General features: G+C 43.0%; 2 protein-coding genes across 3 annotated transcripts in view; one reads left to right on the top strand and one right to left on the bottom strand.

Moving 5' to 3' along the window:
- The window catches only part of LOC142819370 (uncharacterized), a 38,087-nt gene extending 17,692 nt beyond the window's left edge, over positions 1–20,395 (bottom strand). Inside the window, exon 1 of the mRNA XM_075905936.1 lies at positions 20,166–20,395. The gene's annotated coding sequence lies outside the window, so the exon portion shown is untranslated. The remainder of the gene's footprint in view (positions 1–20,165) is intronic.
- Positions 1–24,825, top strand: part of SLC26A5 (solute carrier family 26 member 5) — a 43,401-nt gene that overhangs the window by 14,736 nt on the left and 3,840 nt on the right. For both annotated transcript variants that reach the window (XM_006137539.4, XM_006137540.4), the window contains exons 4-16: positions 344–454; positions 1,193–1,377; positions 1,974–2,138; positions 4,152–4,304; positions 7,795–7,877; positions 8,000–8,147; positions 9,777–9,890; positions 10,234–10,311; positions 11,054–11,149; positions 12,415–12,521; positions 13,478–13,547; positions 23,616–23,708; positions 24,358–24,468. In XM_006137539.4, coding sequence (XP_006137601.2) covers positions 344–454; positions 1,193–1,377; positions 1,974–2,138; positions 4,152–4,304; positions 7,795–7,877; positions 8,000–8,147; positions 9,777–9,890; positions 10,234–10,311; positions 11,054–11,149; positions 12,415–12,521; positions 13,478–13,547; positions 23,616–23,708; positions 24,358–24,468 — 1,514 coding nt within the window. The remainder of the gene's footprint in view (positions 1–343; positions 455–1,192; positions 1,378–1,973; positions 2,139–4,151; positions 4,305–7,794; positions 7,878–7,999; positions 8,148–9,776; positions 9,891–10,233; positions 10,312–11,053; positions 11,150–12,414; positions 12,522–13,477; positions 13,548–23,615; positions 23,709–24,357; positions 24,469–24,825) is intronic.

Raw genomic sequence — 24,825 nt, 5'->3', positions numbered from 1 at the left:
AAAACAAATGTACGATGCTTAGCTGGTAACTTCTAGTCTTTCGTTCTGTTAAGTTTCTGAGGGGATTGACATTTGAAAGCATGGTCCATTAAAATTACATACCACCTCCCCAAAACCTGTCACTGCAAGCTTCTTGTTTCCTCAGTGGGAAGTCTGGATTATGGGATCAGGCCCTAAATTTAAATGTGCAGCAACATTCTGTCCTCATGTCTCGTTGGATTTGTGACATACAGCATTTGCCATATGTATTTTAATAGCCTTTATATCATTAAGAGTTGATGGGACTTTTATATTGGAACAGATCCTTATGGTTTTTTCTAAACTCTCTGCTTGTATTTTCTAGGGTTAGCTTACGCTTTGCTGGCAGCTGTTCCCCCGGTATTTGGCTTATATTCTTCATTTTATCCTGTTTTTCTATATACATTTTTTGGGACCTCCAGACACATATCAATAGGTATCTCTCTTAATGTACCATTGAAGTGTTTCCTTTTTCAAGTAATATTTTGTAAAATAAATTAATAACGAGAAAGTTAGTGTGTTTTTCATAAAGCATGAAATTCTTACCTGCTTTCTGTAGTCTCAAACTCTGGTAGGCTAAGTTTGCTGTCCTCTAATCTGCTTATGAAAGAATAGAAGTTGAAACAGCTAGTGGCGTGGACATGAGCTTGAGCACCAGGAGCTCCCTCTTTGCTGCCAACTAGCTGTATGATCTTGAACAAATTTATTTAATTTCTCAGCATCTGTACAATAACTATTTACCTGCCACAGGAGTGTTTGTTCAAGGTATAAATCACTGTCTTGGTGCTGAGCAATGTTCCCTCTAATTTTTTGCATCCATGTGCAAAATAAACTTTATGTTCATCAAGACAATGTGCACTACCAGCAGAAAGAAGAAACCTACCCGTGCAGCTCTGCTAGTCAGCTGGGTGGCATTTGAATCTCTCCTGAGGAGCTGCACAATCATACAGCTTACAGGGAACACTGGTGCTAAGTATAGGGCAAATTTCGCTACTAAAAATGCAACTTTGTTGATTGAAAATTCTAAAATAGATAGGGGACAAATGTTTAATTCCACAAAAGTGTACAAACATGAAATACTCCATTGTATAAGGAATCCCAGTGATAAGCAAGTAAAAGTTTGTCCTAAATGACGTACAGAATTTGAACCTATTTTTCCTGTCCCTTCTTTCAGGCACGTTTGCAGTGATTAGTCTGATGATTGGTGGAGTTGCTGTCAGAGAAGCTCCTGATGAAATGTTTAATATTATGGAATCTAATTCCACCAATAGCACTGATCTCCTTGAAAACTATAAAGCCAGAGATTCCATGAGGGTAAAGGTAGCCGTGGCAGTCACCTTACTTTCAGGGATCATACAGGTAACAGCTTGTTGCAAGGCAAGTTCAGGCAGTTCTCTCACAGTAAAATGCTACTTCTCGTGCCCCAGCACCATTCTGTAGAATATGAGCTGCGTCATGTTAACTCTGCACCTATAATGAAGGGAGAACTTGGAAACGGCATTTCTCCTGACAGCTTTTCTTTGGCTGGGGTACATCAGAGATCTTTTTCCTCCTTCACCACTTCCACCTCCCATCTTACGAGAAACATATTTCCATTTTCCTTTAAAGCCCTCCATGAACCATAGGCTATCTGGACCCCAACTCTACCCTAATCTTGATGGCACAGAAACTCCCAGCCCCATTCAGATTGGCCTGGGTCAGTGAAAAGGTTTCTCACTGAACCTTTATTCCTGCAGAAAGGGGAAAATAGAATTTGGTTTTCAAGATTGGCTTGGATGGTTTGTTTAATGTCAACATGAGGCAGGGGACTGGACTCTCGAGGTCCCTTCCAGTCCTAGTATCTATGAACATTGACCAGAATCAGGTCTGCACTGTGTTCTCTACAGTGCTGACTTTTAAATTACAATTGAGTGCATTGGTGAGTTGCATAATTTGACCCTATTGTTCTTCAATAGTTGTCTTTAGGTCTCCTTCGATTTGGTTTTGTAGCCATCTATCTAACGGAGCCGCTGGTACGAGGGTTCACTACTGCAGCAGCAGTTCATGTCTTTACCTCCCAGTTAAAGTACTTGCTTGGAATCAAGACAAAACGCTACAGTGGAGCCCTTTCAGTTCTATATGTAAGTAATTATCTTAAAAGCGCATGATCCCCAGACACCTTTCTGCAGTATACCTTTCTAGGCAGTTACTTCCCATTTTGTACTCCTATGCTTTTCACATAAACAATATATCCCGATCATCTTCAATCTCCACATCTGACAACGCTCCAGTTTAGAAAATATTCAAAAGCTCTGATTTAATTATTGTAATTTAAGTATATGCTAAACCATTGTGTATGGATCTGAAAAACACATACAGTTGAGCTATGAAGACTCAGATACCATATACACTAAGTTTTATAAATTGTCTAAATGGGCATGTCCCTTTATCAGCTGTATTGCTGTGTGCATGTTGCACATTGTGTTCTCGTAAACAGGCAGATTCTAATACATTTCAACAATCGCTCCTTCTGAGGTCATGACTCCGCTTACCAGAGGATCAACGCCTCAGCAATCAATTTTTCTGGAGTTCAATTTAGTGGGTCTAGTAAAGACCCACTAAATCGAACACAGAGGCCACCTCCATTCGCTGCAAGGGAAATAGACAGAAAGTTTCTCCCGTTGGCCTCCTGCTGTGGGGCCACCCCAGAAAATCAGTGTAAAATATATCGACTCCAACTACGCAATTGCTGTAGCTGGAATTGTGTATCTTACATCGATTTTCCTCACCAGTGTAGGTGTGGCCTGATTTTGCTGAAATTCAGTATCTGTCTCTAAGACCAGAGCAAGAAAGTCAGAGCAGAGGGGAGACAATCCTTTTGATTGGTTAATGATGGTACACCAGTAGAAAAATTGCAGCGCTTAATAGGGACAAAAGAATGTAACCATTTAAATGGTTAACCAATAAGCCAGAGCTTATCAGTTTCCATAATGGTTACACGTCAATTCCTAGGCCCACTCCTGGGGAGCAGGGCCAGCAGCTGGAAGCTGATGCACTAGTAAGCTGGCTCCCAGCATGCACTGGCTCCAGCTGTTGGCCCTGCTCTCGGGAAGCCAGCTGTCACCCCATACTATGGGTTCTGTAGTATAAAGCTTATACAGCAGAACCCACAGTGCAACCCGCTCCCCGGGAACAGGGCTCATAGCTAGGAGCCGGCTCCCAGTACGCACTGGCTACCAGCCCTGCTCCCGGGGAGGCAGCTGCACTGCAGGTTCTGCAGTATAAACTTTATACTGCAGAGCCTGCAGCGTGTAACCGTGAAGATTTTAATGGTTACACGGCCACATTATTAATGGTTTTTTAACAACCCTCTTTAAAACAACAATGGTATAATGAGCTATAGAAAATCTAAAACATTTAATTATCTATGTGTTCAACTGTAAGCAGCCTTCCAGAAACAAGGGATGTGTCATGGTAACTTTCCAGATTTGATGCTTAGGTGAACTATCAAAAAGCTCGTGGGAAATTGGCACATAAAACAGTTTAGAATAAAAAGGATAATATTTTCAAAGCATAGTGTATAACCTTCACCACCTTTGTATAAGTGAGTAGCTGCCTGCTGCAAGGCTTGAGATTTGTGTTCCTTGTGGGTTTCTTTTTGTAACTTCTTTTATTAATGCAACAGTTTAATGCTTCCTTTTAAAACATTTTTAACATTAAGAAATCTTAGGGTTTTTGGTCAGTCCAGCAGCAGTTTTGGAAGACCAGTCGTCTGACCAAAAATAATCCATTGCCATAGTAACTCACTGGGTGTGTCCAGGAACTGTTCATGCAGCTTTGAACAGATTTCACATGCTAGAAATTGCTTAAGGCTATTTAAGTTTGATTAAATTAGATATTTAGACTTATTCCCCCCCCCCCCCCGATAATGCCTTTGTTCTGTACAAACTCTGGTATTGCATCTTTTAGCTATAAAAAGGTGTACATTAATGCCACAAAGCACTTAAATATGTCCTATGTTTTGGGCCAGCACTTGCTCTAATAACATACTCCCCTTACTCAGATCTTTACTGCATAAAAAAGTAAAGTGAAGGAGTAAAAAACAACTTATACTGTCATCATGTACTAATTATCAGAATTTTATTATGTTGCAGAGTTTAATTGCTGTACTTTCAAATATCACAAAAACCAACATAGCATCCTTAGTTGTTGGATTAACATGTATTGTTTTGCTGCTGAGTGGCAAAGAAATTAATGACCGGTTTAAGAAGAAACTGCCAGCTCCTATTCCTATGGAAATCATTGTGGTAAGTCAGTTGTGAACAGTTGTATATTTTGTGCATCTACACAGAATATTTTACATATGTGAAGCATACATGGAAAAGTCCTGTGGAATTTAACAGTAAAGAAATATCCCTGCTGTATATTATATAGATGGTTCTCAAAAGCCTATAGAAAAGACTTGATTCATAGAATCATAGGATTGGAAGAGACGTCGAGGTCACCAAGTCCAACCCCCTGCCCACAGCAGGGCCAACCCTAACTAAGTAATCCCAGCCAGAGCTTTGTCAAGCCAGGACTTAAAAACCTCTGGATAGAGATTCTACCACCTCTCCAGGTAACCCATTGCAGTGGCTCACCATCCTCATAATAATAACATAGTTTTTCCCAATATCCAACCTACATAACTTGAGACATAGCTCCTCGTTCTGCCTAAGGATGTTAAATTGTAATTATCTGGCTAATCGTGTAGTCGATACCATTTGTATCGACTACATAATTACAGTGAAATCTTTGTTTATCCCGCACTCTGTTAACCAGAGAACTTTAACCAGTATTGCCCCCAGCCACAATACTGTCACATCTTCAGGCACACAGGCCTGGCTTGGTTTACTATGATTGGCTTAACAATTTTTTTATTTAAGAAGTATTAATCATCTTTAACTCAGAATAGAAATGTGAGACCAACTGGTGCCTCACACTATAAAACTACCAATATTAAAAACTTGAGTTTTACTAGTATTGTCCATTGGTTTTTCCTAGGTTGATGGGACCCTCAGATAACCGGAATTTTTAGATAACAGGAACACCCTAATCCCTGAGCATGCCGGATAACACAGGTTTTACTGTAGTTAATAAGGCTCGCTCTGCAGAGCCGCAGCAGAGGTAGCTCCAGGAGCTGGCTCGAGCCCGGACTGAGCAGTCCCGGCTCATGCCAGCTCCGGGAGCCACTCATGCTATAACCCTGCATTTTAAATGGGGTTGCTGCCATGAATAGGGGCTGCTTGGCAGCAGTAGGCCTTGTCTGTGGAAGGCCCCAGCTCCCCATTGGGAACCCTGCAGATCCCCCCCGCCTCTAATAGAGGCAACGAGGGTAGAGAGGGCGGCATCATGGAGATGGTGCTGAGGGGGGAGCCAGCTTTTAAACCAGTTCCCCCCAGCACCGGCTCCTTTCCCCTCCTCCCCCACTGCTTTTCAGAGGCAGTAAGGTGGGGAGAAAGCAAGTAGTCAATACTCCAGTCAACTAGGGATGTTAGGGTGTGTCTAGACTACAGGGTTTTTTCGAAAAAAGTGGCCTTTTTTCGAAAAAACTTCCCCTGCGTATAGACTGTTGTGTTCTTTCAAAAGTAAATTTTTTGACCCTGGGAAACCTCGTTTTACGAGAGAGAATGCCTTTTTTCAAAAGTGCTCTTTCGAAAAAAAGTACTATGTAATGTAAACCAAGAGAGCATCCAGACTGTCTGTACTGGCTGTAGTCTAGATGCTCTTTTTCAAAAGAGGCTTTTTTGAAAGTATCTTTCAAAAAAACTTCTTTCAAAAGAGGCTTGCAGTCTAGACATAGCCTTTGTGAGTAGTTGTGCCATCCGTCACTACTAAGAACAGCTTCTCTCCATCCTATTTGGAACTTCCCTTCAGGTAGTTAAAGGCTGCTATCAAATCCCCTCACTCTTCTCTTCTGTAGACTAAACAAGCCCAAATCCCTCAGCCTCTCCTCATAAGTCATGTGTTGCAGCTCGCTAATCTTTTAGAAATTACTCTCAGTACCTATTGGATTTAATATAGTACCTTACTGATTAATACCTATTAAAATCCTCTTAAGACTCTTGCATAAAGGTACGTCTGGAGATTCCAAAGGCAGCAATGTATGAACAATACAGAACAAACTCTTCTTACAGTTAGTGGGAGTTGAATATTAGACTATCATTGGAATGGTAGTTTTGACCACGTAGATTTGCAGTGAAGTCTTAGATTTGACACTGACTTCAATGTTAAAATAATTTGTGTACTGTATATATGTATCTTCATGGCCTTGATTTACAAAAAAAAATTATATTTTTCTACCTTAATGTTTCTAAACACCATTCCAATCAGGGCCAAAGCACTGTATGGAAGAAAATACAGGCAGTCCCCGGGTTACGTACAAGTTAGGGACTGTAGGTTTGTTCTTAAGTTGAATTTGTATGTAAGTCGGAACTGGTACATATTGTAGGGGAAACTCTAGCCAAACATTTCTCCAGAGCTTAGTTTTATTCTCCCACACCTCACTTCCCTCAGTCCTTTATTCTCAAGCTGAGGTGTCTGCTGAGAGAAGCCGCTCCGTGTCTCCCTGGTCTGCTGGGGGGAGCGCTAGCTTCGCGTCTCCCTGGTTTGCTGGGGGGAAGCAGCTAGTGCGGAGTTGCCTCACCCCGTTTGTAAGTAGGGATCCGATGTAAGTCGGATCCATGTAACCCGGGGACTGCCTGTATTGTCCTCACTCTGCGTTGTGTTTAAGCAACAAGTAGCCAGAGGCAGTTTTATTACGAGCTGCAGCAAGGGAAAAACTGGTTCGGATGGAGGGGAACCCCCCCCCCTTTCCAAGGCAGATCTTCGAATACAAGCAATTATGAAGCAGTTTATATACTGTCTATAAATATAATAACAATTAATCTCCTTCCCATAACTGTTAGCCATTGGGGTTTGTAATTTAGTTCCACCCAGATGCTCCTTATCTCAAGGTCCCTGCCAGAGTCAGCATTCTATCCTTATCTCCGTATGGAGGCGAGAGGCAAAGGCAGCGTCTAATTACAGATCTCGCGTTGTCAGGCCACAGACTTAGCCTGACTCTTGCTCTCTTGTTAACAAGACCAAGATGGCTGCACACAAATTCCCTTATTCCCTTTTCCTGCTTCCACAGCTGAACTAAATCCATTTTATGGAAGAAGATCCATCAGCCTTTGCCCTTTTTGACCGAGAATTTTATATTGGACTGGTTCAAGCCACATTTTTTCATTGGGTTGTTTCTCATCTCCAGGACTGCCTGTGTTTAACGTTGGGGGCCTTATTTGTGAAATGGGGGTAATACAGCCTAACCAACTTGACAAAGTGCTCTCAGTTGCATGATAAGTGCTTGTGTTAGTAAACATCTTTTTAGTGTCTCCTTGGATTTTTTTTCTTTGCTCATGAACCCTAATATTGCAATGTCCAGGATTTGACTATGCAGTGGGAGCCTGACGGAGAGATGTGAGACTGTACATCTGGATGCCCCACTCAAATTTTGTGTAAAGATAGAGGAGCTTAAGAAAGGGAATGTGAGGCAGAGGGGAAAACTTCCTTTTCCTCCATGGTTGTGTGAACCTCAGGAAGCTAATGGACTAAGAATTTCCATCACATCCCATGAATGTCTATTCCTAGCATTGGTTTTAACTGAAGTTTCCCCCTTAGATTGCACTTTGTCTTTTTCAGCCTTTTTTTTTTAAAGTGTGTGAGCACATCTAAATAATGTGGTCTTCTAAACAAGTTTACGCATGTGTTCTTTAGGTAATAATAGCTACTGGAGTTTCAGCTGGAATGAATCTGTCCAGTACATATGAAGTGGATGTTGTTGGGCATATCCCTACAGGGTAAGGCCAGTAAATGTAGCATATCCTTATTCAGGCTATACTCTTTTTTTTTTCCAGAGTGGTGGGCATGCTGCTATAGTAACTCTTTTTTTTTTTTTTTTTTTAATCATTTCATCTTTTAGATTACTTGCTCCCACGGGACCTGATATAACTCTCATCCCAGCAGTATTTATAGATGCATTAGCAATAGCAATTGTTGGCTTTTCCATGACTATATCAATGGCCAAAATCTTTGCACTTAAACATGGGTACACTATTGATGGAAATCAGGTAACCTAGATTTGGATTTTTTTTTAATATGTTGGCCCATGAAAATGTAAACCCTAAGAACCTGCTCTTATGCCATCAAAAGTCAGTGGTGGTCTTTTTGCAGAATTAGTAGCTGTCAGATCAATCTACAAGGTGTGTCAAGGATGGGGCCACAGCACTGCAGAATTTCTGGGCAGTGCTGAGCTCTATAGGGTAGCCCAGGACAGTGTTTCTTAAACTTTGAGACCACGGAACACCAAACAATAATAATTTTTTATGTGGAACACCTATGAAAATTTTCTTCAAAAAAAAACTTGTCAGACAAAAAAAGACAAAAACAAAGAAGAGATTGCAGTACACCTGCAAGTTGTTCACGGAACACCAGTGTTCTGTGGAACACAATTTAAGAAACACTGCTCTAGGAGATTGCTGTAACTTAGCCTCCCTATCACCAGGCTGTCTAGATTACACTGGGGCCTTGCCAGCCACAGACTAGCCCAGGATTGGGAGAGCACAAAGATGCCTTATCAACATCACGTAGACTGCAAGTTCAGTGCTGAGCCCCTTAGAGACCAGCACAGAATCCAACCTTTGTTATCATCTGCCTGCTCCCTCTTGCTGTTAGTTGTTTATGGTAAAACCTTCAGAACTGACAGGAGAGGGTTGTTAAAAGAGGTATCCAGCCTCTGGAGCAGACTCCCTTTGACAGTCCACCCGAGTCCTAAGTGAACTTCTGTCCGCATTCAAGTTGGTGAGTTTTGCTGCTGACTTCCCTGGGACCAGGATCCTCCCCTAGTCTGCAAGCTTTGGAGCACAATACCAGGCTTCTGTATTTGGACAAGCAAGAAAGATTTTGACCATCACCATGGTGGTCCCTGTCCTGCACCCATTGAAGTCACTGCGAGCTCCACTACTGACTTTGGGAACAGGATTGAACCCATCAATTTGTTTTCTTTTACCTGGAGAGACGTTGGCCCTAATTCTGTGCTGTTAACTAGCACAGTTCCCTGGACTTCTGTGACGCTATACCCATTTACTCCAGCTAGAGATGTACCCCCCGGATCATATTTGTTTTGTATGTCATGTGAAATGCTCCATAGGTGAAGTAGGATGTCTTAAATATACATTTGCTTTTATATAGATGGCTGCATTTCTGTGAAGCAATTACTCTGTGGCGTGTGTGTGTTGTGTACACACACAGTAATTGCTTCACCCACCACAGGAATGCAGCCATCTCCGGGGTAACACATAACAGTTTTTAATTACGCACAGCACTGCTAAATAACTAGTATAGAGGAAGATGTTGCATATAATTTGACTACTTGAATCATAAAGTTAACCCCAAATTCAGCCTGAAAATGAACAACTTTTATATAATTCTGTATGTTTTACATTTCAGAATTCAACCCATAAATCATTGCTGTGGAAAGATGGGAAAACAGTCCCACCACATCACCAAATACTTTGTTTAATGTATGATTCAATATGAGCCAACTAGTGTGTGCAATGCTAGCACAGGTTATAATGCCTGTTAGGAAATTATGTAAATTTAGAAATAGCTGTTAAAGTAATGTGGAGAAGTAGCCTCCATCTATATTTATGGAATTGTTCTGCATTATTCTTTTGATTTTGATTTCTCCTATGAAACAGGAACTTATTGCCTTGGGAATATGTAATTCTGCAGGATCCTTCTTCCAAACCTTTGCAGTCACTTGCTCAATGTCTCGGAGTCTTGTTCAAGAGAGTACTGGCGGGAAAACTCAGGTGTGTCAATCCCAATGTTTAGGCTAGGTGACATTTACTTTTGGGAGTCCAGATTTTGGACTCTGTTGCTTGCTAAGATGTTCCTATCGTCTGACCTCTGATTGATCCAGAGAAAGTGAACAGCATGTTTCATGGTATTCTAGTCTAGCCCAGGCCAAAGTGGAAGCACAGAGTATGTGTCAATATAAAACCAATAAGAGGAAGAAAAGGATCAGAAAATCATTGAACCGCCCGTATTTCCAGAAACACAGATCACGTTAACCAGTAATGTTTGTTCTGTGATGTGTTGCCTTGGACTATTTTTATTCTTCAGCAATGTTATTTCTTGTACCTTTTTGTTCAGATTGCAGGTACGCTATCCTCAATCATGGTTCTGTTAGTCATTGTGGCTATTGGTTACCTCTTTGAACCCCTACCACAGGTATGGGAACATTGCCCAAATAGTTAGTGTGTGTGTGTGTGTGTGTGTGTGTGTGTGTGCGCGCGCGCGCGCGCAAAAGTCAACATGCTTTGCTTAGCTATCACAAAATCTGTATCTAAATGAGATACAATAGCTTGGGGCCCTGTCCTGCAAAGACGTGCCCATAATACCCACTGAGGTCAGTGGGACTGAGGAGGGCACTTGACACCTTCCAGGATTAGGCCCTTGAGCTTAAGTTACATTAGAAAGTGGAGGATAGCAAAGGAGTCAAAGCGCTCATCTGACGCTTAATGCTAACCATGTTAGACATTTTGTTTCTCCAAAGAAACGAAAGTAAGATCTCCCTATATTTCCATACTGTATAGAGTTGAGAACTCTTGAATGGGATGTCAAGGGAGAGAGGCTATTAAAATGGATCAGTGGGGAAAGAAATTATGATAATTAAACAAATACAGTATAAATGTGTGTGCTGATTTTAATGCATTAAATACATTGAAATATGTTTCTAGTGGCATGTATGTGGGATACTGTGCCTATTAAAGCTTTAGGGATTGCACGTTATCTTAATGGATAACCTGAAAGTTGCTATGTAAAGGGAATGTGCATCTAACAGGCTTGCAGGTGGGTTCCCATCAATGAAACAAAGTGCATAGATGTGTCCATTTTAATGATGTCTTGGAAAGCTATTTGAGTGACCTAGTTTTCAAGGGTAATCTAGCACTGTCATTAAATTTGTTCTTAGACTGTGTTAGCTGCTATCGTAATGGTGAATCTGAAAGGAATGTTTAAACAGTTTGGGGATATAACACATTTCTGGAAAACAAGTAAGATTGAATTGGTAAGTAAAAATGTATATCATAGTGTACATTAATTCAGTTTATTCTGGGGTTTTTTAAGCAACAGTTCAGCATTTCCCGAGAATCCACATGTGTAGAAACTTTCCAGGCAGTTCTAAGTGTATTGTTGTATCAGATGAAGTTTTGGCGCGAGAGTCCAGGTACACCAGGAAAATAACCTGTTGCTGACAGCAGTTGTGAACAGCAGCAGATTGCTGCTCAGCTACTGTTGTTGAAAGTGATTTGGAAGCAGGACTCTTGAGAGAACCTACTAGATATCTGGCTGAACATGCAAAACCTTTGGTCCTACAGGTGGCCCTACGTAACATGAAAAAGAAATCCCTTTGCTTTCTTCTTTCTTGCCAAGGAAAGGTTAGCTAGACATGGACCAAGAATGACATGCAAGAGGGTTTACTTACTGTTGGTGATTCCATGGTTAAGTTGTTACGTGGTTCACTGTTGGGGCTTACAGCAATGGCTGCTGGGGTAGTGCCCTGTTTGTCTATGGAGGGAACTGAAAATGTGTCCAAGACCATATGAACCATAGAAATACCAGCAGGTAAACAGTGCTTGTGGGGTGGGAAGTGTGGTTGCAATACTGAGTAGCAGACACTTCTCATGTCAGGTTGCCACTCTGTGACACTTAGATCACCCTGTACCTCGTGGTTTGATTAGATTATTTTTTTTATTATGCTGTCATTTTAGACCCTTTCCTGAACTTGAGTCTGTATCTGTGTGGAGTCTGGGTACCAAGGTCTTTCTTAATGAGCTGGTGTTGCCATGTCATTTCAAGTTATGATCAGTACCAATTACTGTTTTATGCCTGGGCCTATTACCAATTAATGTTTTGCACTCTCAGCTCTGTTTATGCCAAGTTCTGTGAGCAGGGGTCTGCCTGTTGCTCAAAGCGTAGCTTTGCTTTGTTAGCCATGTTTTGTCCATTGTTAGCACAGGTCTGGTCGGAGGCGTAGCTACATGGGCTTATATTTTAGGCCTTCATCTTACTACATGGCCCAGAAAAAATATATGGTTAATGCTCTTTTTACAATTCCCATGTCAAATTATAAAACACTCCAGCATATCTGCCTCATAGGGTATTGCCCTGCATTACATCAAGGAGAAATGTTAGCGTGACTTCTCCTTGAACTGTAGTGGGTGGGTGGGTGGGGGTGTGTGTGTGTGTGTGTGTGTGTGTGTATGAGAGTCTGAGCCATGTTAACAAAACAGCTAGATGCATTTTAATATATAGCTTTTGTGTGATGTTTAGGCCATCTGGGTTGTTGCTTTTGTTGCCTCTGTTTTCCTGGGACTGGACTATGGCTTGCTTACTGCTGTGGCATTTGCAGTGATAACCGTTATTTACAGAACACAAAGGTCAGACTTTTTACTCCTCTTTCTCAGAATCAGGGTTTTGTGGGTGGTTTTTAGTTTTTCCCTTTTTTTAAGGGCTAGAAGTAAACAGAAGTCCCATTTTATGAGGATAGTGGAGACTTCTTAATTGGTTTGTCCTAGCCTCCCAGATCTGGGCCTAGTACTGTTGCTTCAGATACTGAATTTACATTTATATTTACATTTTTAATATGTATCTGTATCTCATTTTTTATTAAAGCCCTAGAGCTCAGAATTTCAAACTTATTTATTGCATGATTTAATAAGTGGGGTTTGTCATAATGACTGTGCATTACAATGAAATAAAATGTATGCCAAGATTGGCCCCATGTAAGCAGAAGTCACTGTCCTGTGTTTGCATTTGGTGGGAGATGTCCCCACTGGGACAATGCTGGGTCAGTTCTGGTCCAGTGTTAGCTCCCCGGGAATTGATTAGCTGTGTTATCAGAGCCCAGAATTTACCTAAGTGCTCAGCATCTTGCAGAATCAGGCCTTTCCCTCTGAGAAGCAAGATGTTTTTTAGGAAACTGTGGCCCAAGTTTTCTGCTTGTGTGAACTGGCATAGCTCCATTGTAGTCAATGAAGTTGTGCCGTCTTACACCAGAAGAGAATTAAACCCTGTAGCTTTTGCTGACCAGTTGGGCACCAGCTGGATGGGCCAACTGGTTCATCAGTTGGTCATCAAACAGGGCAGATATTTTCCAAATGCCCTTTTTATTAAAACAGATTTAGTTTCATAATAGCTGAATCACCACCTGGCACCTTTATTATGTTCTTGCTGTAAACTGCCTCAAAGCATGTTTTGATTAGTCTATTCAGGCACTGTGCTTAACTACAAAGGCCATATCTGGTGTATGTTTGAAGCCATTTTTTTAAAATGTGCATTCTTCTCTAGTCTGTGAACAATAATATTGAAACTTTGCTCATCCATTTCTCTCCAGGCCACAGTACAGAATCCTGGGTCAAATTCCTAACACGGATATTTATTGTGATGTGGAAGAGTATGAAGAGGTAAGAATGTGGTGGGTTTTTTCCTGTATTAAATTACTATGATTAAATTGCTGTTACACAGCATAGTCAGATTCCTGGAATAGCTCAACATTCTTCACTCTATAACGTTATGCATAGTGGTGAGACCTTCCTGCTGTGAAAGTAGCCAGCCTTATGTTCCTTTATACTAAGCTTACACTGTGGGAAAGCAAACTTACTTCACCTTAATAATGTGCACTATTTTGTTTCAGATTTTAGTGCTTTTAAAGTAAATGTGCATGTTCCCATGTGGAAAGGGTGGTTTGTATTGCAGGGTATTGCCTGGCAATTTCTGGTGCAAAACCCACCTATAATTGAGGTCTTCATACAACATTTGATCTACTAATTGATTGCTTAGTTTCAGGTGTTAGTAATGGTACTTACATAAACCCTAACACCAGAGCTGTATTTGAACCCATTCAGGGTGAGCTCCACTAGCTTTATTAATGAAAACCTACAGAACCAAAGACCTAATTTAATCTGTTTTTAGAACAACTGGGCAAGTGGGTCACAGTGGATAACTTTATTCTATAAAAACATCAGCATGCCCATACTGGGTCAGACCACAGGACGATCTAGCCCAGTATTCTGTCTTCCAATAGTGGCTAATGCCAGATGCCCCAAAGGGGAGTGAATAGGACAGGTGATCATCAAGTGATCTCTCTTCTGTCACCCATTTCCAGCCTCTGACAAACAGAAGCTAGGGACCCATTCCTACTCATCCTAGCTAATAGCCATTGATGGACCTAATCTCCATGAATTTGTCTAGTTCTTTTTTTGAACCCTGTAAAAGTCTTGGTCTTCACAAGGAGTTTCACAGGTTGACTGCACTACATGAAGAAAAAACTTCCTTTTGTTTGTTTTTAAACCTGCTACCTGTTGATTTCATTTGGTGACCACCTAGTTCTTATGTTATGGGAACAAATAAATAACTCTTCCTTATTCACTTTTTCCATACCTGTCTAGGGATGCTAAATTAGATTAATTAACCAATTGAACAGTTGATGGGATTTCCATCGACTATTAGATTAGTCGATAAGGGCGTCTCCGGCTTTGAACTGTAGCAAGAGCCCTGCCAAAGCTTTTGTTACAGTTTGATAGCAAAAGACCTGCAGGGAACGTGTGCCAGCGGGGGACTGGCTCTACGCTCCCTGCAGTGCCTGAGTCTTTGAAATATACAAGAGCCCCGCTGTGCCTCTACCTCCCCTGCCCCCCACAGAGACAGTGCTGGGGAGAACTCTTAAAGTCAGCTTTTAAGCAGCCAGGAGGGTGGGAAGCAATTAGTCGCATCACTAGTCAACTATCCAATAAGCTTATGCTTATCAGATAGTCGACTAGTCGCTTACATCCCCTATACCTATCATGATTTTATAGACCTCTATCATACCCCCCATCTCCTCTTTTCTAAGCAGAAAAAGATCTCTTCTAAACCCGTTCCAAACCCCTAATCATTTTTGTTGCCCTTTTCTGAACCTTTTCCAATGCCAATATATTTTTTTGACCACATCTGTATGCCGTATTCAAGATGTGGGCATACCATGGATTTATATAGAGAAGGGGTGGCCAACCCATGAAACCAAGAGAGCCGAAACAGTGGTAGGAAAAAATGCGAAGAGCATCACCAGAATTGAGCGCGCGCCTCTCCCCCCCCCCCCCCCCCCCCCCAAAAAAAAAAGATGCTGCCCCTTTAAAAACCATGGGTTAGGCTTTTTGGCCACATCAAGCTCCCACTGGCCGACACCATCTGGCTGCTGCCATTTTGCCATGCCAGAGGGCTCCCCTGCACCCGGTGAGCACACGGAGCCGGGGGCCATTTGTAGGGGAGCATGGGGCAGCTTCGCAAGCCACACTTTCAGGTGAAGTCGCATGCGGCTCATGAGCCGTGGGTTGGCCACCCCTGATATAGAGGCAATAAGATACTCTCTCTTATTTTCTGTTCCTATTTTCTATCCCTTTTTAAATGATTCCTAACATTGCTTTTTTTGACTGCTGCTGCATGTTGAGTGGATGTTTTCAGAGAACTATCCACAGTGATTCAAAGATCTCTCTTGAGTAGTTATAGCTGAATTAGTCCCCATCATTTTGTGTATGTATAGTTGGGATTATTTTTTCCAATTTGCATTACTTCACATTTATCAACATTAAATATCATTTACCATTTTCTTGCCTAATCAAAAAGATCTTGCAAAACTAAGTGAAGCTCTTCACAGTCTGCTTTGGTCTTAACTAACTTGAGCAGTTGATGAATGGTTTCTATGAGCATATTATTACCCTCAGGCTATTTTGTATTTACTGTTCATGCTGTATAAAGTCACTGAAGTGGCATGGTATTGCCCTTGCTGTAGGCAGTGTAATCAATGAGATCTAAGAATACAGGAGATGTTTTAAGGAAGTCTGTGATTTCATAAAAACCCAGCAGATTCTGAAACTGGGCAGCAGCTAGGAAAGTGGTGGTTGTGGGCAGTAAGTGTTATAGCTGTTTATGAGAACTGGTAACTGTAAAGAAATATTGCATCACAGCTTATGTTTATAGTTAACAAATAGGATGAAATAGGAGTTTAAGGACAAATGCAAATACTCCACTCAGAAAGGAGCAGTCTGTTTCACACATTCAGAATGGGAAGTGACTGTCTAGAAAGGAGTAAAGCTGAAAGGGATCTAAGGGTCATAGTCAACCATAAGCTAAATATGAGCCAACAGTGTGAAGCTGTTGCAAAAAAATCAAACATGATTCTGGGATGCATTAACAAGAGTGTTGTGAGCAAGACACGAGAAGTCATTCTTCTGCTCTACTCTGCACTAATTAGGCCTCACAATTGAAGTACTGTGTCCAGTTCTGGGCACCACATTTCAAGAAAGATGTGGAGAAACTGGAGAAGATCCAGAGAAGAGCAACAAGAATGATTTAAAGGCCTAGATAACATAAGCTATGAGCGAAGACAGAAAAAATTGGGTTTGTTTGAGTTTAGAAAAAAAGACTGTGAGGGAACATAGCAGTTTTCAAGTATCTAAAAGGGTGTCACAAAGAGGAGGTAAAAAAAATTGTTCTCCTTGGCCTCTGATGATAGGACAAGAATCAATGGGCTTAAACTGCAGCAAGGGAGATTTAGGCTGGACATTAGGAAAAGCTTCCTGTCAGGATAGTTAAACACTGGAATAAATTGCCTAGGGAGGTTGTAGAATCTCCATCACTGGAGAGATATTGAAGAACAGGTTAGACAGACATCTGTCAGGGATGATCTAGATGGTACTGGGTCCTGCCATGAGGGCAGGGGACTGGACTCAATGACCTCTCAAAGTCCCTTCCAGTTCTAGTATTCTATGATTCTGCTCTTGGGCAATGCCTTCAAAGGAAGTCTACAGGGTGGTTGCACAGACACTCTTGGAGCTAATACTTGTGCAGTATTTAGGTATTTGCACAAGTGCTCACATCACTTTGGTTTCCTTTCCTAAACATTTTTAGGAACACAGATTTTTTTTTTTTTTTTGAGGAAGTAGATACAAATTCATTATTTGGTATTGAAACGTGGGCCTTTTGCTATCTTTGGCATCAGGGGAGCTACTTTTGAAAGGTCGATATGCCCACATTTCTAAGTGGCTATCTTCTACAAAACTGCATTGAAAACAATGATACTGGAATCCTAAGTCAGGAGTGGGCAACCTTTTTGCAATTAATGGCCACTGACCCACAGAAAAATTAGTTGGAGATCACACGTAAGTGAGAAGGGGACAAAAATCAAAACTCACTGATCTCACTCCCAACAAGCAGCAAACAATAAGACAAAAAACCCATCCCTGATCTGTCTCCAAACAAGAGCAGCCCTGCCCCCCCCACTCCAAGCCTGCCCCTCCCCCAACCTCTCTAAAAGTCACTAAGCTGGCTCCCAACAATCAAAAACAAAAAACCACTCACCACCTCACTCTCACTCAGCTTGGGGCTCTCCCAGGGTCAGGTGGGAATGGCAGCGCTGAGGATTAGAGTCATCCTCCCAGTTGCAGGCCATAAATTCCTCACTCATGTCCTAAAGCATTGGTGCCACCAGAAGTTGCTATGCTTTGACCGGCGTGACAAGATGTCTGAGATTGCTGATATCCACGTAGATTTACAGCAGACCCACATCATTGCTGTGCTAAATGTATTAGGTAATCCCTTACCCTGGGTTTCTACCTCTGTTGTAAACGTGTACATGGGCTGTGTATGGCATGCCAGACCTCTGCTTTGGGCCAGTGCATTTCAGTGTAAAGTGGCAAAGCTGCTTCTATTAGTGGTTCTGCATGTTCCCAAATCCCACTTACAGGCAATGTCACCTGGTGCCACCTAAGGTAAAATCTTTTTCAAGCAGTGCCTGTTAAAGTGCACATGCACCCTCTCCTCCTCCTCCCTTGAGATATTCCTTATCTCCTGGCTTTAGTATAGCTTTTAGTACAAGGTAGTGTTTAAAATCTAGATAGTTCAAAAAAGCTTGTAAGGTTGGCTTCATGTAATGGCAGAACCAAAGAAGAAGCTGGGTTTTAAGAAATGTGCTGTGCGCCAATTCTCCCTGGCATTGGACAACCACTTTAGGTGGCTTAAGTGGAAGGGGTATGGCTATACTCCTCCTGGGAGTTCTCTTTTCCAGAGAGTTCAGTCATGCTCAGTGTGTGCTAAGGGAGACAGAACTGACCGGAGGTACTTCTAGGCTGTCTAAAGCTTCCAGTCTGGGATCTTTGGTGCTGCCTCCTTCTGTTAAAGCTGTCAGTGCTTCAAAGGCACTGCTGGTGGGGGAAAAAAACCACCTGCCTACTAAGAAACTTAGAGCTATGTTGGCTCTAAAGGCATCGGTTCTGAAGAAGACAGCCACTGTTAGTGCCAGATACCAGCCTGTATGGCTCTGTCCAGTTCTGACATGGCCTCTGCAGCTCTGTCTCTGAAACCAAAGTCAGTTCTGTTTTCCCCTTTCAAGACCAGAGATGGGGAGCTGAGTATTTCTCTGAATCCAGTACTCTCCCAATCTGTGAGGCTGGCTCCTTCCTTCTGTTTCAGAACCATCCTCAGATCTAAAATTGTCTTTTACTGTGGTGGTGGATGTTTGTCTCATGCCTGAGTTGTCATCAGATCAGAATAAGGATGGTGAGACAGACAGACTTGGTAGGTGTTTGCAATTTGTACCCTCTTCAGTTGAAAAGAGCAGAGAAAATTGTTAGTCTTTCTCCTGATCCACATATGCTGCTTCTACCCAAGACTCTTTCAGGAACTCCAGGTAGATCTTCCTTACCTCTTGTTTCTCTTCACCCTACTGATCCACTGCTGTCTCCTGTGAGATCTATAGTGGATCCAAGGTCAGGGCCTCAGAAGTGGTAAGAGGAAGAATTAAGAAGAACCCTGATTTTTTCCTGGTTCTTCACTGTTCAGCCTGGGTTTCCTCATTCCTTTACTGCTCCAGCTATGGACAGACCCCAGCTATTGGAGAGAGGGGCAATCCTGACATGACCTTATAGAATTTTCCCTCTACAGTTTTTGATTGCCTCCTTGTGGATGGGGAGGTGATATTTCATCTGATAAGGATCTGGTGATGCGCAGTTCTTGGGTCTGTTTCCACCAGATCCATCTGCAGCTCGGGCAGTTGTGCTTGATAATATAAGCGCCAACTCTGTGGGTGCTCTGGGGCTGGAGCACCCATAGGGAAAAATTAACGCATGCTCAACACTCACCAGCAGTGAAGCTCCCCACTTGCCTCTCCACCCCAGTGCCTCCCACCTGGCAGCAAGCCCCATTGATTTACTACCCCCCCACCCCCCCTTCAATTGCAAAACAGCTGTTTTGCAGCATTGAGAGGCTCTGGGGGAGAGAGGGAAGAGGGGAAGGGGCAGAAAGAGGTGGAATGGAGGCACGGGGAAGGGGTGGAGTGAGAGTGGGGAGGGCGGGAAGAGGTGAAGCAGCGATTTGGGAGGAAGAGTGGAGTTGGGAGCACAGCAGCTTGAGGCAGAGCAGAGTGTTAAGTGCTTATGCCTGATACACTCTCAAGATGAGGATGAGGAGGTTGGATAGATACAGACTCTCATCCTGATTTGTCCCTGGATAAACATGGCTTCTTTATCTGCCTCTTCTGAGGACACTTTGCAGTTCCATGATGTGGTTGATCACATGGCAGCAAAGGATGTAAAAGGCTAGCTGGTGAGCAGTAGGCTTACCAAAATGCTTACTTAGTAACTGGTTAACCAGACTTTTCCAAACCTCAGTGGACAGCTAGCCGCAGAGGCCCAGCCTGGAGCAGTTCCCTGCCCACACCAGGCCGGCTGGTAGGACCCCAGCCATAGCAAGCCGGGCTGGAGCAGTTCTCAGCCCATGACAGACTGGTGGCAGGACCCTGGCCGTGACAGGCCAGCCTAGAGTAGACCACCCTCAGAGAGCAAGGCTGGAGCAGCCCTCTGCCCATAGCACACGAGGCTGCAGAGCCCTCTGCCCGCACAGAGGTAGCAGGACTGCAGCCCTGCCAGGACCCAAGTCCTGGCTGTTTTGCACCAGCCCACCAACGGTTAATGGTTGTAATTTTAAGCCTTTAACCTGTTAACTGTTTTAATGAGTATTTATATCCCTAATGACATTCACATTGAACCTACCTTCTGCAGCTGTGTAGGAATCCTGCCACCTGTATTTTGCCTCCCAGGAACTGCTGATACTAATGGTCTCTTGCAGCCTGCAACTGGGTGAGTGACCCTTGTGTCCTGCCAGCCTATCTCTTTTTTTAAATAAGCAGACAAACTGCACCAGATACCACAAAAGGGTTTTTTTTCTTTCATGTTTACCCAGTGCTTTGTTCCCTGGCGGTGGTTGCTGTCAGTAGTAGGTTTAGGTGCAGCCAAACCCATTTAATACTGCTGACAGGGAGCTGAAGAAAATAGATGCCCTTGAGGAGAGGCATTTTTTTCACTCTCCCCTTGGTATTAGGGTAGCCAGTTACCAGGTGGTAGTGGCCCAGTACCAATTCCATTTGTGAGAAAAGAGGTCTCTGTTTGCCCGGATTGCCTGGCGGTAAAAAGAAGGCTGGCAAGTGGTACTTTGACTAAAGGGACGGATGTGATGAAGCATGCTCTTGGGGCTGGCTTTGATGTTTTGGACTTTTTCAACAGAATGTTTGCCTCCACAGTTAGCTTAAGGAGATGCGCTTGGCTTCCTTCCTCTTTGCTAGATATAGATGCCAGGATTAAAGTGGAAAATCTTTCCTTTAGAGTAGACAGTTTTCAGCAGCAAGGCAGATGGAATTGTTAGAAACATTGAAGGAAACTAAATACACTGCTCAGAATCACAAGGTCTTTGTCTCAGGCAGTACGCCATCTTTTTGCTGTCCGATTCTTTTACCCTCAGTAGTATGCTGCTTTTTCCTCAAATCAGACCCATTAAGAGCATCGGCAAATTGCATCTTCTCTGCAAAGCCAACATAGGAAGAGATCTGAAAGATCCGGCCTCTGACAAAACTGGTCTCATCTTCATTGAACACCAGCCCTCAGGTTTGATGTGAGGCTCGAGAGTTGAGAGTCAATCAATGAGAATCACTGGGTTCCCTTTATTGGCCCCATTTCAGTAGCTGTGGGAGAATTATTAGATTGGATGAGTGGGTCATAAAAATAAGAGACTTCTATTTCCCAAGGGTTCCCAGATTTTTTGCCTGCATGATCTCATTTTGAGACTTTGTTTTTTGTGATATCCAACAGCAGCAAAGCAGCACAATCACAAAGGAATCCAAGGAGTTTATACATTAAGTATGTTGTTTAATGCAGTCTGTGACACAGATTTGTGTGTAGTGATGCAACTACTTGAAGTCTGGAGACATGATAGAAATTGCACAGCTAATCTCTAATGTGGTATCAATGGTAGAGCAATACCAAACTTAAATGGATGTTAGTGTGCTGAATGCCAGCTCCACACAAATATGTACACACAAATGGCACCATCAGTTTTGGCATGTGTGTTGAGAGTGCAGGGGGTGTTCCAGAGTTGCAGCTCATTGTTAAGAAGGGAGACACTCCTCACAAGAATCGATTTCAGGAAGGTCCGGTGAACTGTTCGGCTTCAGCTGCTGGCAAACTCATGGCATCAAGCTTGCACTGAAACGGATTTCACCTCGTTGCTCTGCCCCGGGCTTCCTGGAATCAGCCGCTGATCAGTTTCAGCAGCAGCTGACTTGGGGACACCTGGGGTAGAGCAGCTGAGGTGCGGCGCTGCGGGGACCTACCCGGCAGCGCCCCAGCTGCTCTGTCCCGGGAGTCCAAATTCAGCCGCTATTGAAACTGATCAGCGGCTGATTCCAGGAAGCCCAGGGTAGAGCACCTCTGCCTCGGGCTTCCTGTAGTCAGCCGCTGGTCAGTTTCAGCAGCGGCTGAATCTGGACACCAGTTCCAACTTACATACAAATTCAACTTAAGAACAAACTACAGTCCCTATCTTGTACGTAACCCAGGGACTGCCTGTAATTTTTTGGTGAAGGGCCACTCCAAGATTTTGGAAAGTGGTCAAAGGCCGCACTTTTCTGTGGAGGGGGTGCGAGGTCTAGGATGGAGGTTGGGCACAGAAGGACACACAAGGTAAGGGACTGGGGTGCAGGAGACGATGTGAGGTCTGAGAGGGAGGTTGGGCAAGGGAGGGGGTTGTGACCTGGGTCAGGAGATGAGGGTGTAGGGTCAGGGAAGGGATATGGGTGCAGGAAAGGATTTTGACCTAGGGGAGGGACACAAGGAGAGGGTAAAAAGTCTGGGAGGTAGCTGTGACCTGGGAGAAGGGGAAAAGGGGATGCAGACTGTAGAGGGTTTGGGTGGTGACTTGGGGCAGGGGAACGGGCGCAGGGTCTGAGAGGGTGTTTGGGTGCAAGAGAGGATTCTGGCCTGGGGGGAGGGGTTATGGGGAGGGAGCTGTGACCTTGAGGAGGGAGTTGGGATGCCAGAGGCAGGCTCTGGCTGGGAGGTGCTTACCTAAGCCAGCAGCCCTGCAGCACCCCAAGGCAGGCTGGGCTTGCTGCCTACTGGAGCCCTGCTTGAAACTGCAGGCTGCTCCCTCCATGTGGCTCTCAACTACCTGAGGGGAAAGAGATTTGCACTGCTCCCATCTCCCAGGCCAGTCTCTCAGCTCCTATTGGCTGGTTGTTTTTAGCCAATAGCAGCTAAGAGATTGGCTGGGATCAGTTCCTGTTGGCTGGTTGTTTCTGGCCGATAAGAGCTGAGGTTTGGGATGGGGGTGGGGAGATTGCACGAAGCTTTCCCCTCCCTGCAGAGCAGAAAGCTGCCATGGACTGCACTTTAAACTGCGCAGCTGTATACCTGAGGGCTCCGACAGGGTGGTCTGTGGGTGGGATCTGGCCCCCAGGCCATATTTTGTCCAGCCCTGACCTTAGAGCAGGTCTAGATGTGTTCAGGAGCAGACAGCATCACCTCATGGGCTGAATCTGTCCTGTTGAACCCATGACCCCATTTACCAAAGGCATGACCCCATTTGGGTATTACAGGTTGCAGCCTGTAATATAGGGGACACTATAAAGCAGGTCAAGAAAGGAAAAAATAAAAAAAACAATAGAGGAGGAGAAGAGGAGCATTTCTAGAACTGCATGAAATAGAGGAGGAGGAGAAGAGAATTTCTAGAACTGCATGATTTTCTGATATTAAATGTCTAGTGTTTACAGCAATGAGAGTACTCTACAAATATTTAATTCAGTTTTAAATTGTTTTATTTCATTGTTAAAAATATATATGTGGTATTGATCTCACTCAGTATTTTATTGTATTATAACTATGGGAAGGTCATTCTAATTTACTTTCCATATAGCAGCACTGGTGGCAGTTTGCAGCATGCTCACCATCATGCACTCTGTTCCATGACTGTCACTTAGAAACAATGCCATTGGTATGGGTGATATTCAGACACATCCACGTGCAGTGGGAGGTTGGCTTGTGTTGTGTATTTTGTGGTTCGGACAGTGGACATTTATGATCATTCTTAGGACCATGTATGTAGCAAAAATATGTGTGCTTTACTTCCAGAATAAGTATTAATTTTGTGTATTGTAATGTTTCTTTCCTTAGGTAAAAGAATATCCTGGAATAAAAATATTTCAGGCCAATGCCTCCCTCTATTTTGCCAATAGTGAATTGTATGCAAATGCGCTGAAGAAAAAGGTGAATAAAACCAATTCCTTAATATCCTCTCCCCTCTTGAAATAGTGAACTGGTCTCCAAAAAGCTTTAAGATTAAGCTTCTTGTGCATCAATTTTCAGCTCTATTGGTAAAGCCTATTTGCTCGCTATAGGAATATTTTCTAGAGGGTGAATGTGAAATTCACTTGTGGTTTGATTCTTTGACACATACTGGTTACTTTACCCACCACCAGAATGCCTTCCTGTTTGAAAAGGAGGGGTTTAGACCCAATAACATACCTGTTTAGGGAACAAGAGTTGCATCATCAGGGAATGACACACATACTAATATCTTAAACATTTTTCTGTAGCTACCAAGATGAATCTTGTACAGTTGAGGTGGGTGGTGCTTGTTTTCCCAAAACAAATGGCACTGACGATTTATATCTGACAGCATTACCCCCTATAAATCTCACACTCAATCAGTGTTCTGTTGAAAATTGTCACTCACTGTCTTGATTTAGAAAAGGATGATTCCAAAGATTTTCTCTTTTTGTATATTTTCCCTTTAAGGAAAGCTGTATAATGTAATCTTATAATATATTAAGGTGAATGAATTTGACTATTTCAATAAGTAGCATGATGGTCCCAACAAGTTGAACTTTCTTTGATGCATTTCCTTGTGTGGTAGACTGGAGTTGATCCATGTGCTATATTGGCAGCAAAAAAAAAAGCCCAGAAAAGGCATGCCAAGGAACTGAAGCAGACAAATGAACACAGAAAGAAAGCAGTTTTGAAGCTTGTGAGTGCCACAGTAACTATTTGTATTTTTTTTTGTCTATCAGCTTAACTTATTGTATGAGTTCTTCATGCACCATTCTTACAAGGTTAGTTGAAGCAGGAAGGCTTAGGTATGATGTGCAGCGCAGATGGTTGGTTGGTTGAAAAAACTATGTCCAAATAAGGGAGTCACGCAGAAGAATTGTTTTTAATGAATTCTCTGAAATGGGGCTGCTTTTATGATCTAGGAACAGAGGCACTGCCATGCCGGATCAAACTTTAGATCCCTCTAGACTGGTATCCTGATTGACAATGGCCCGAGGCTTTACAGAAAGGTGTTGAAATTTCACAGTAGGCATATTTGGGGTTATCTGAGCTA

This window comes from Pelodiscus sinensis, chromosome 1 (assembly GCF_049634645.1).
Source record: "Pelodiscus sinensis isolate JC-2024 chromosome 1, ASM4963464v1, whole genome shotgun sequence".
Taxonomy (NCBI): domain Eukaryota; kingdom Metazoa; phylum Chordata; order Testudines; family Trionychidae; genus Pelodiscus; species Pelodiscus sinensis.
Note: the sequence above shows the minus strand (reverse complement) of the source record. Positions and strands in the feature narration are given on the sequence as shown.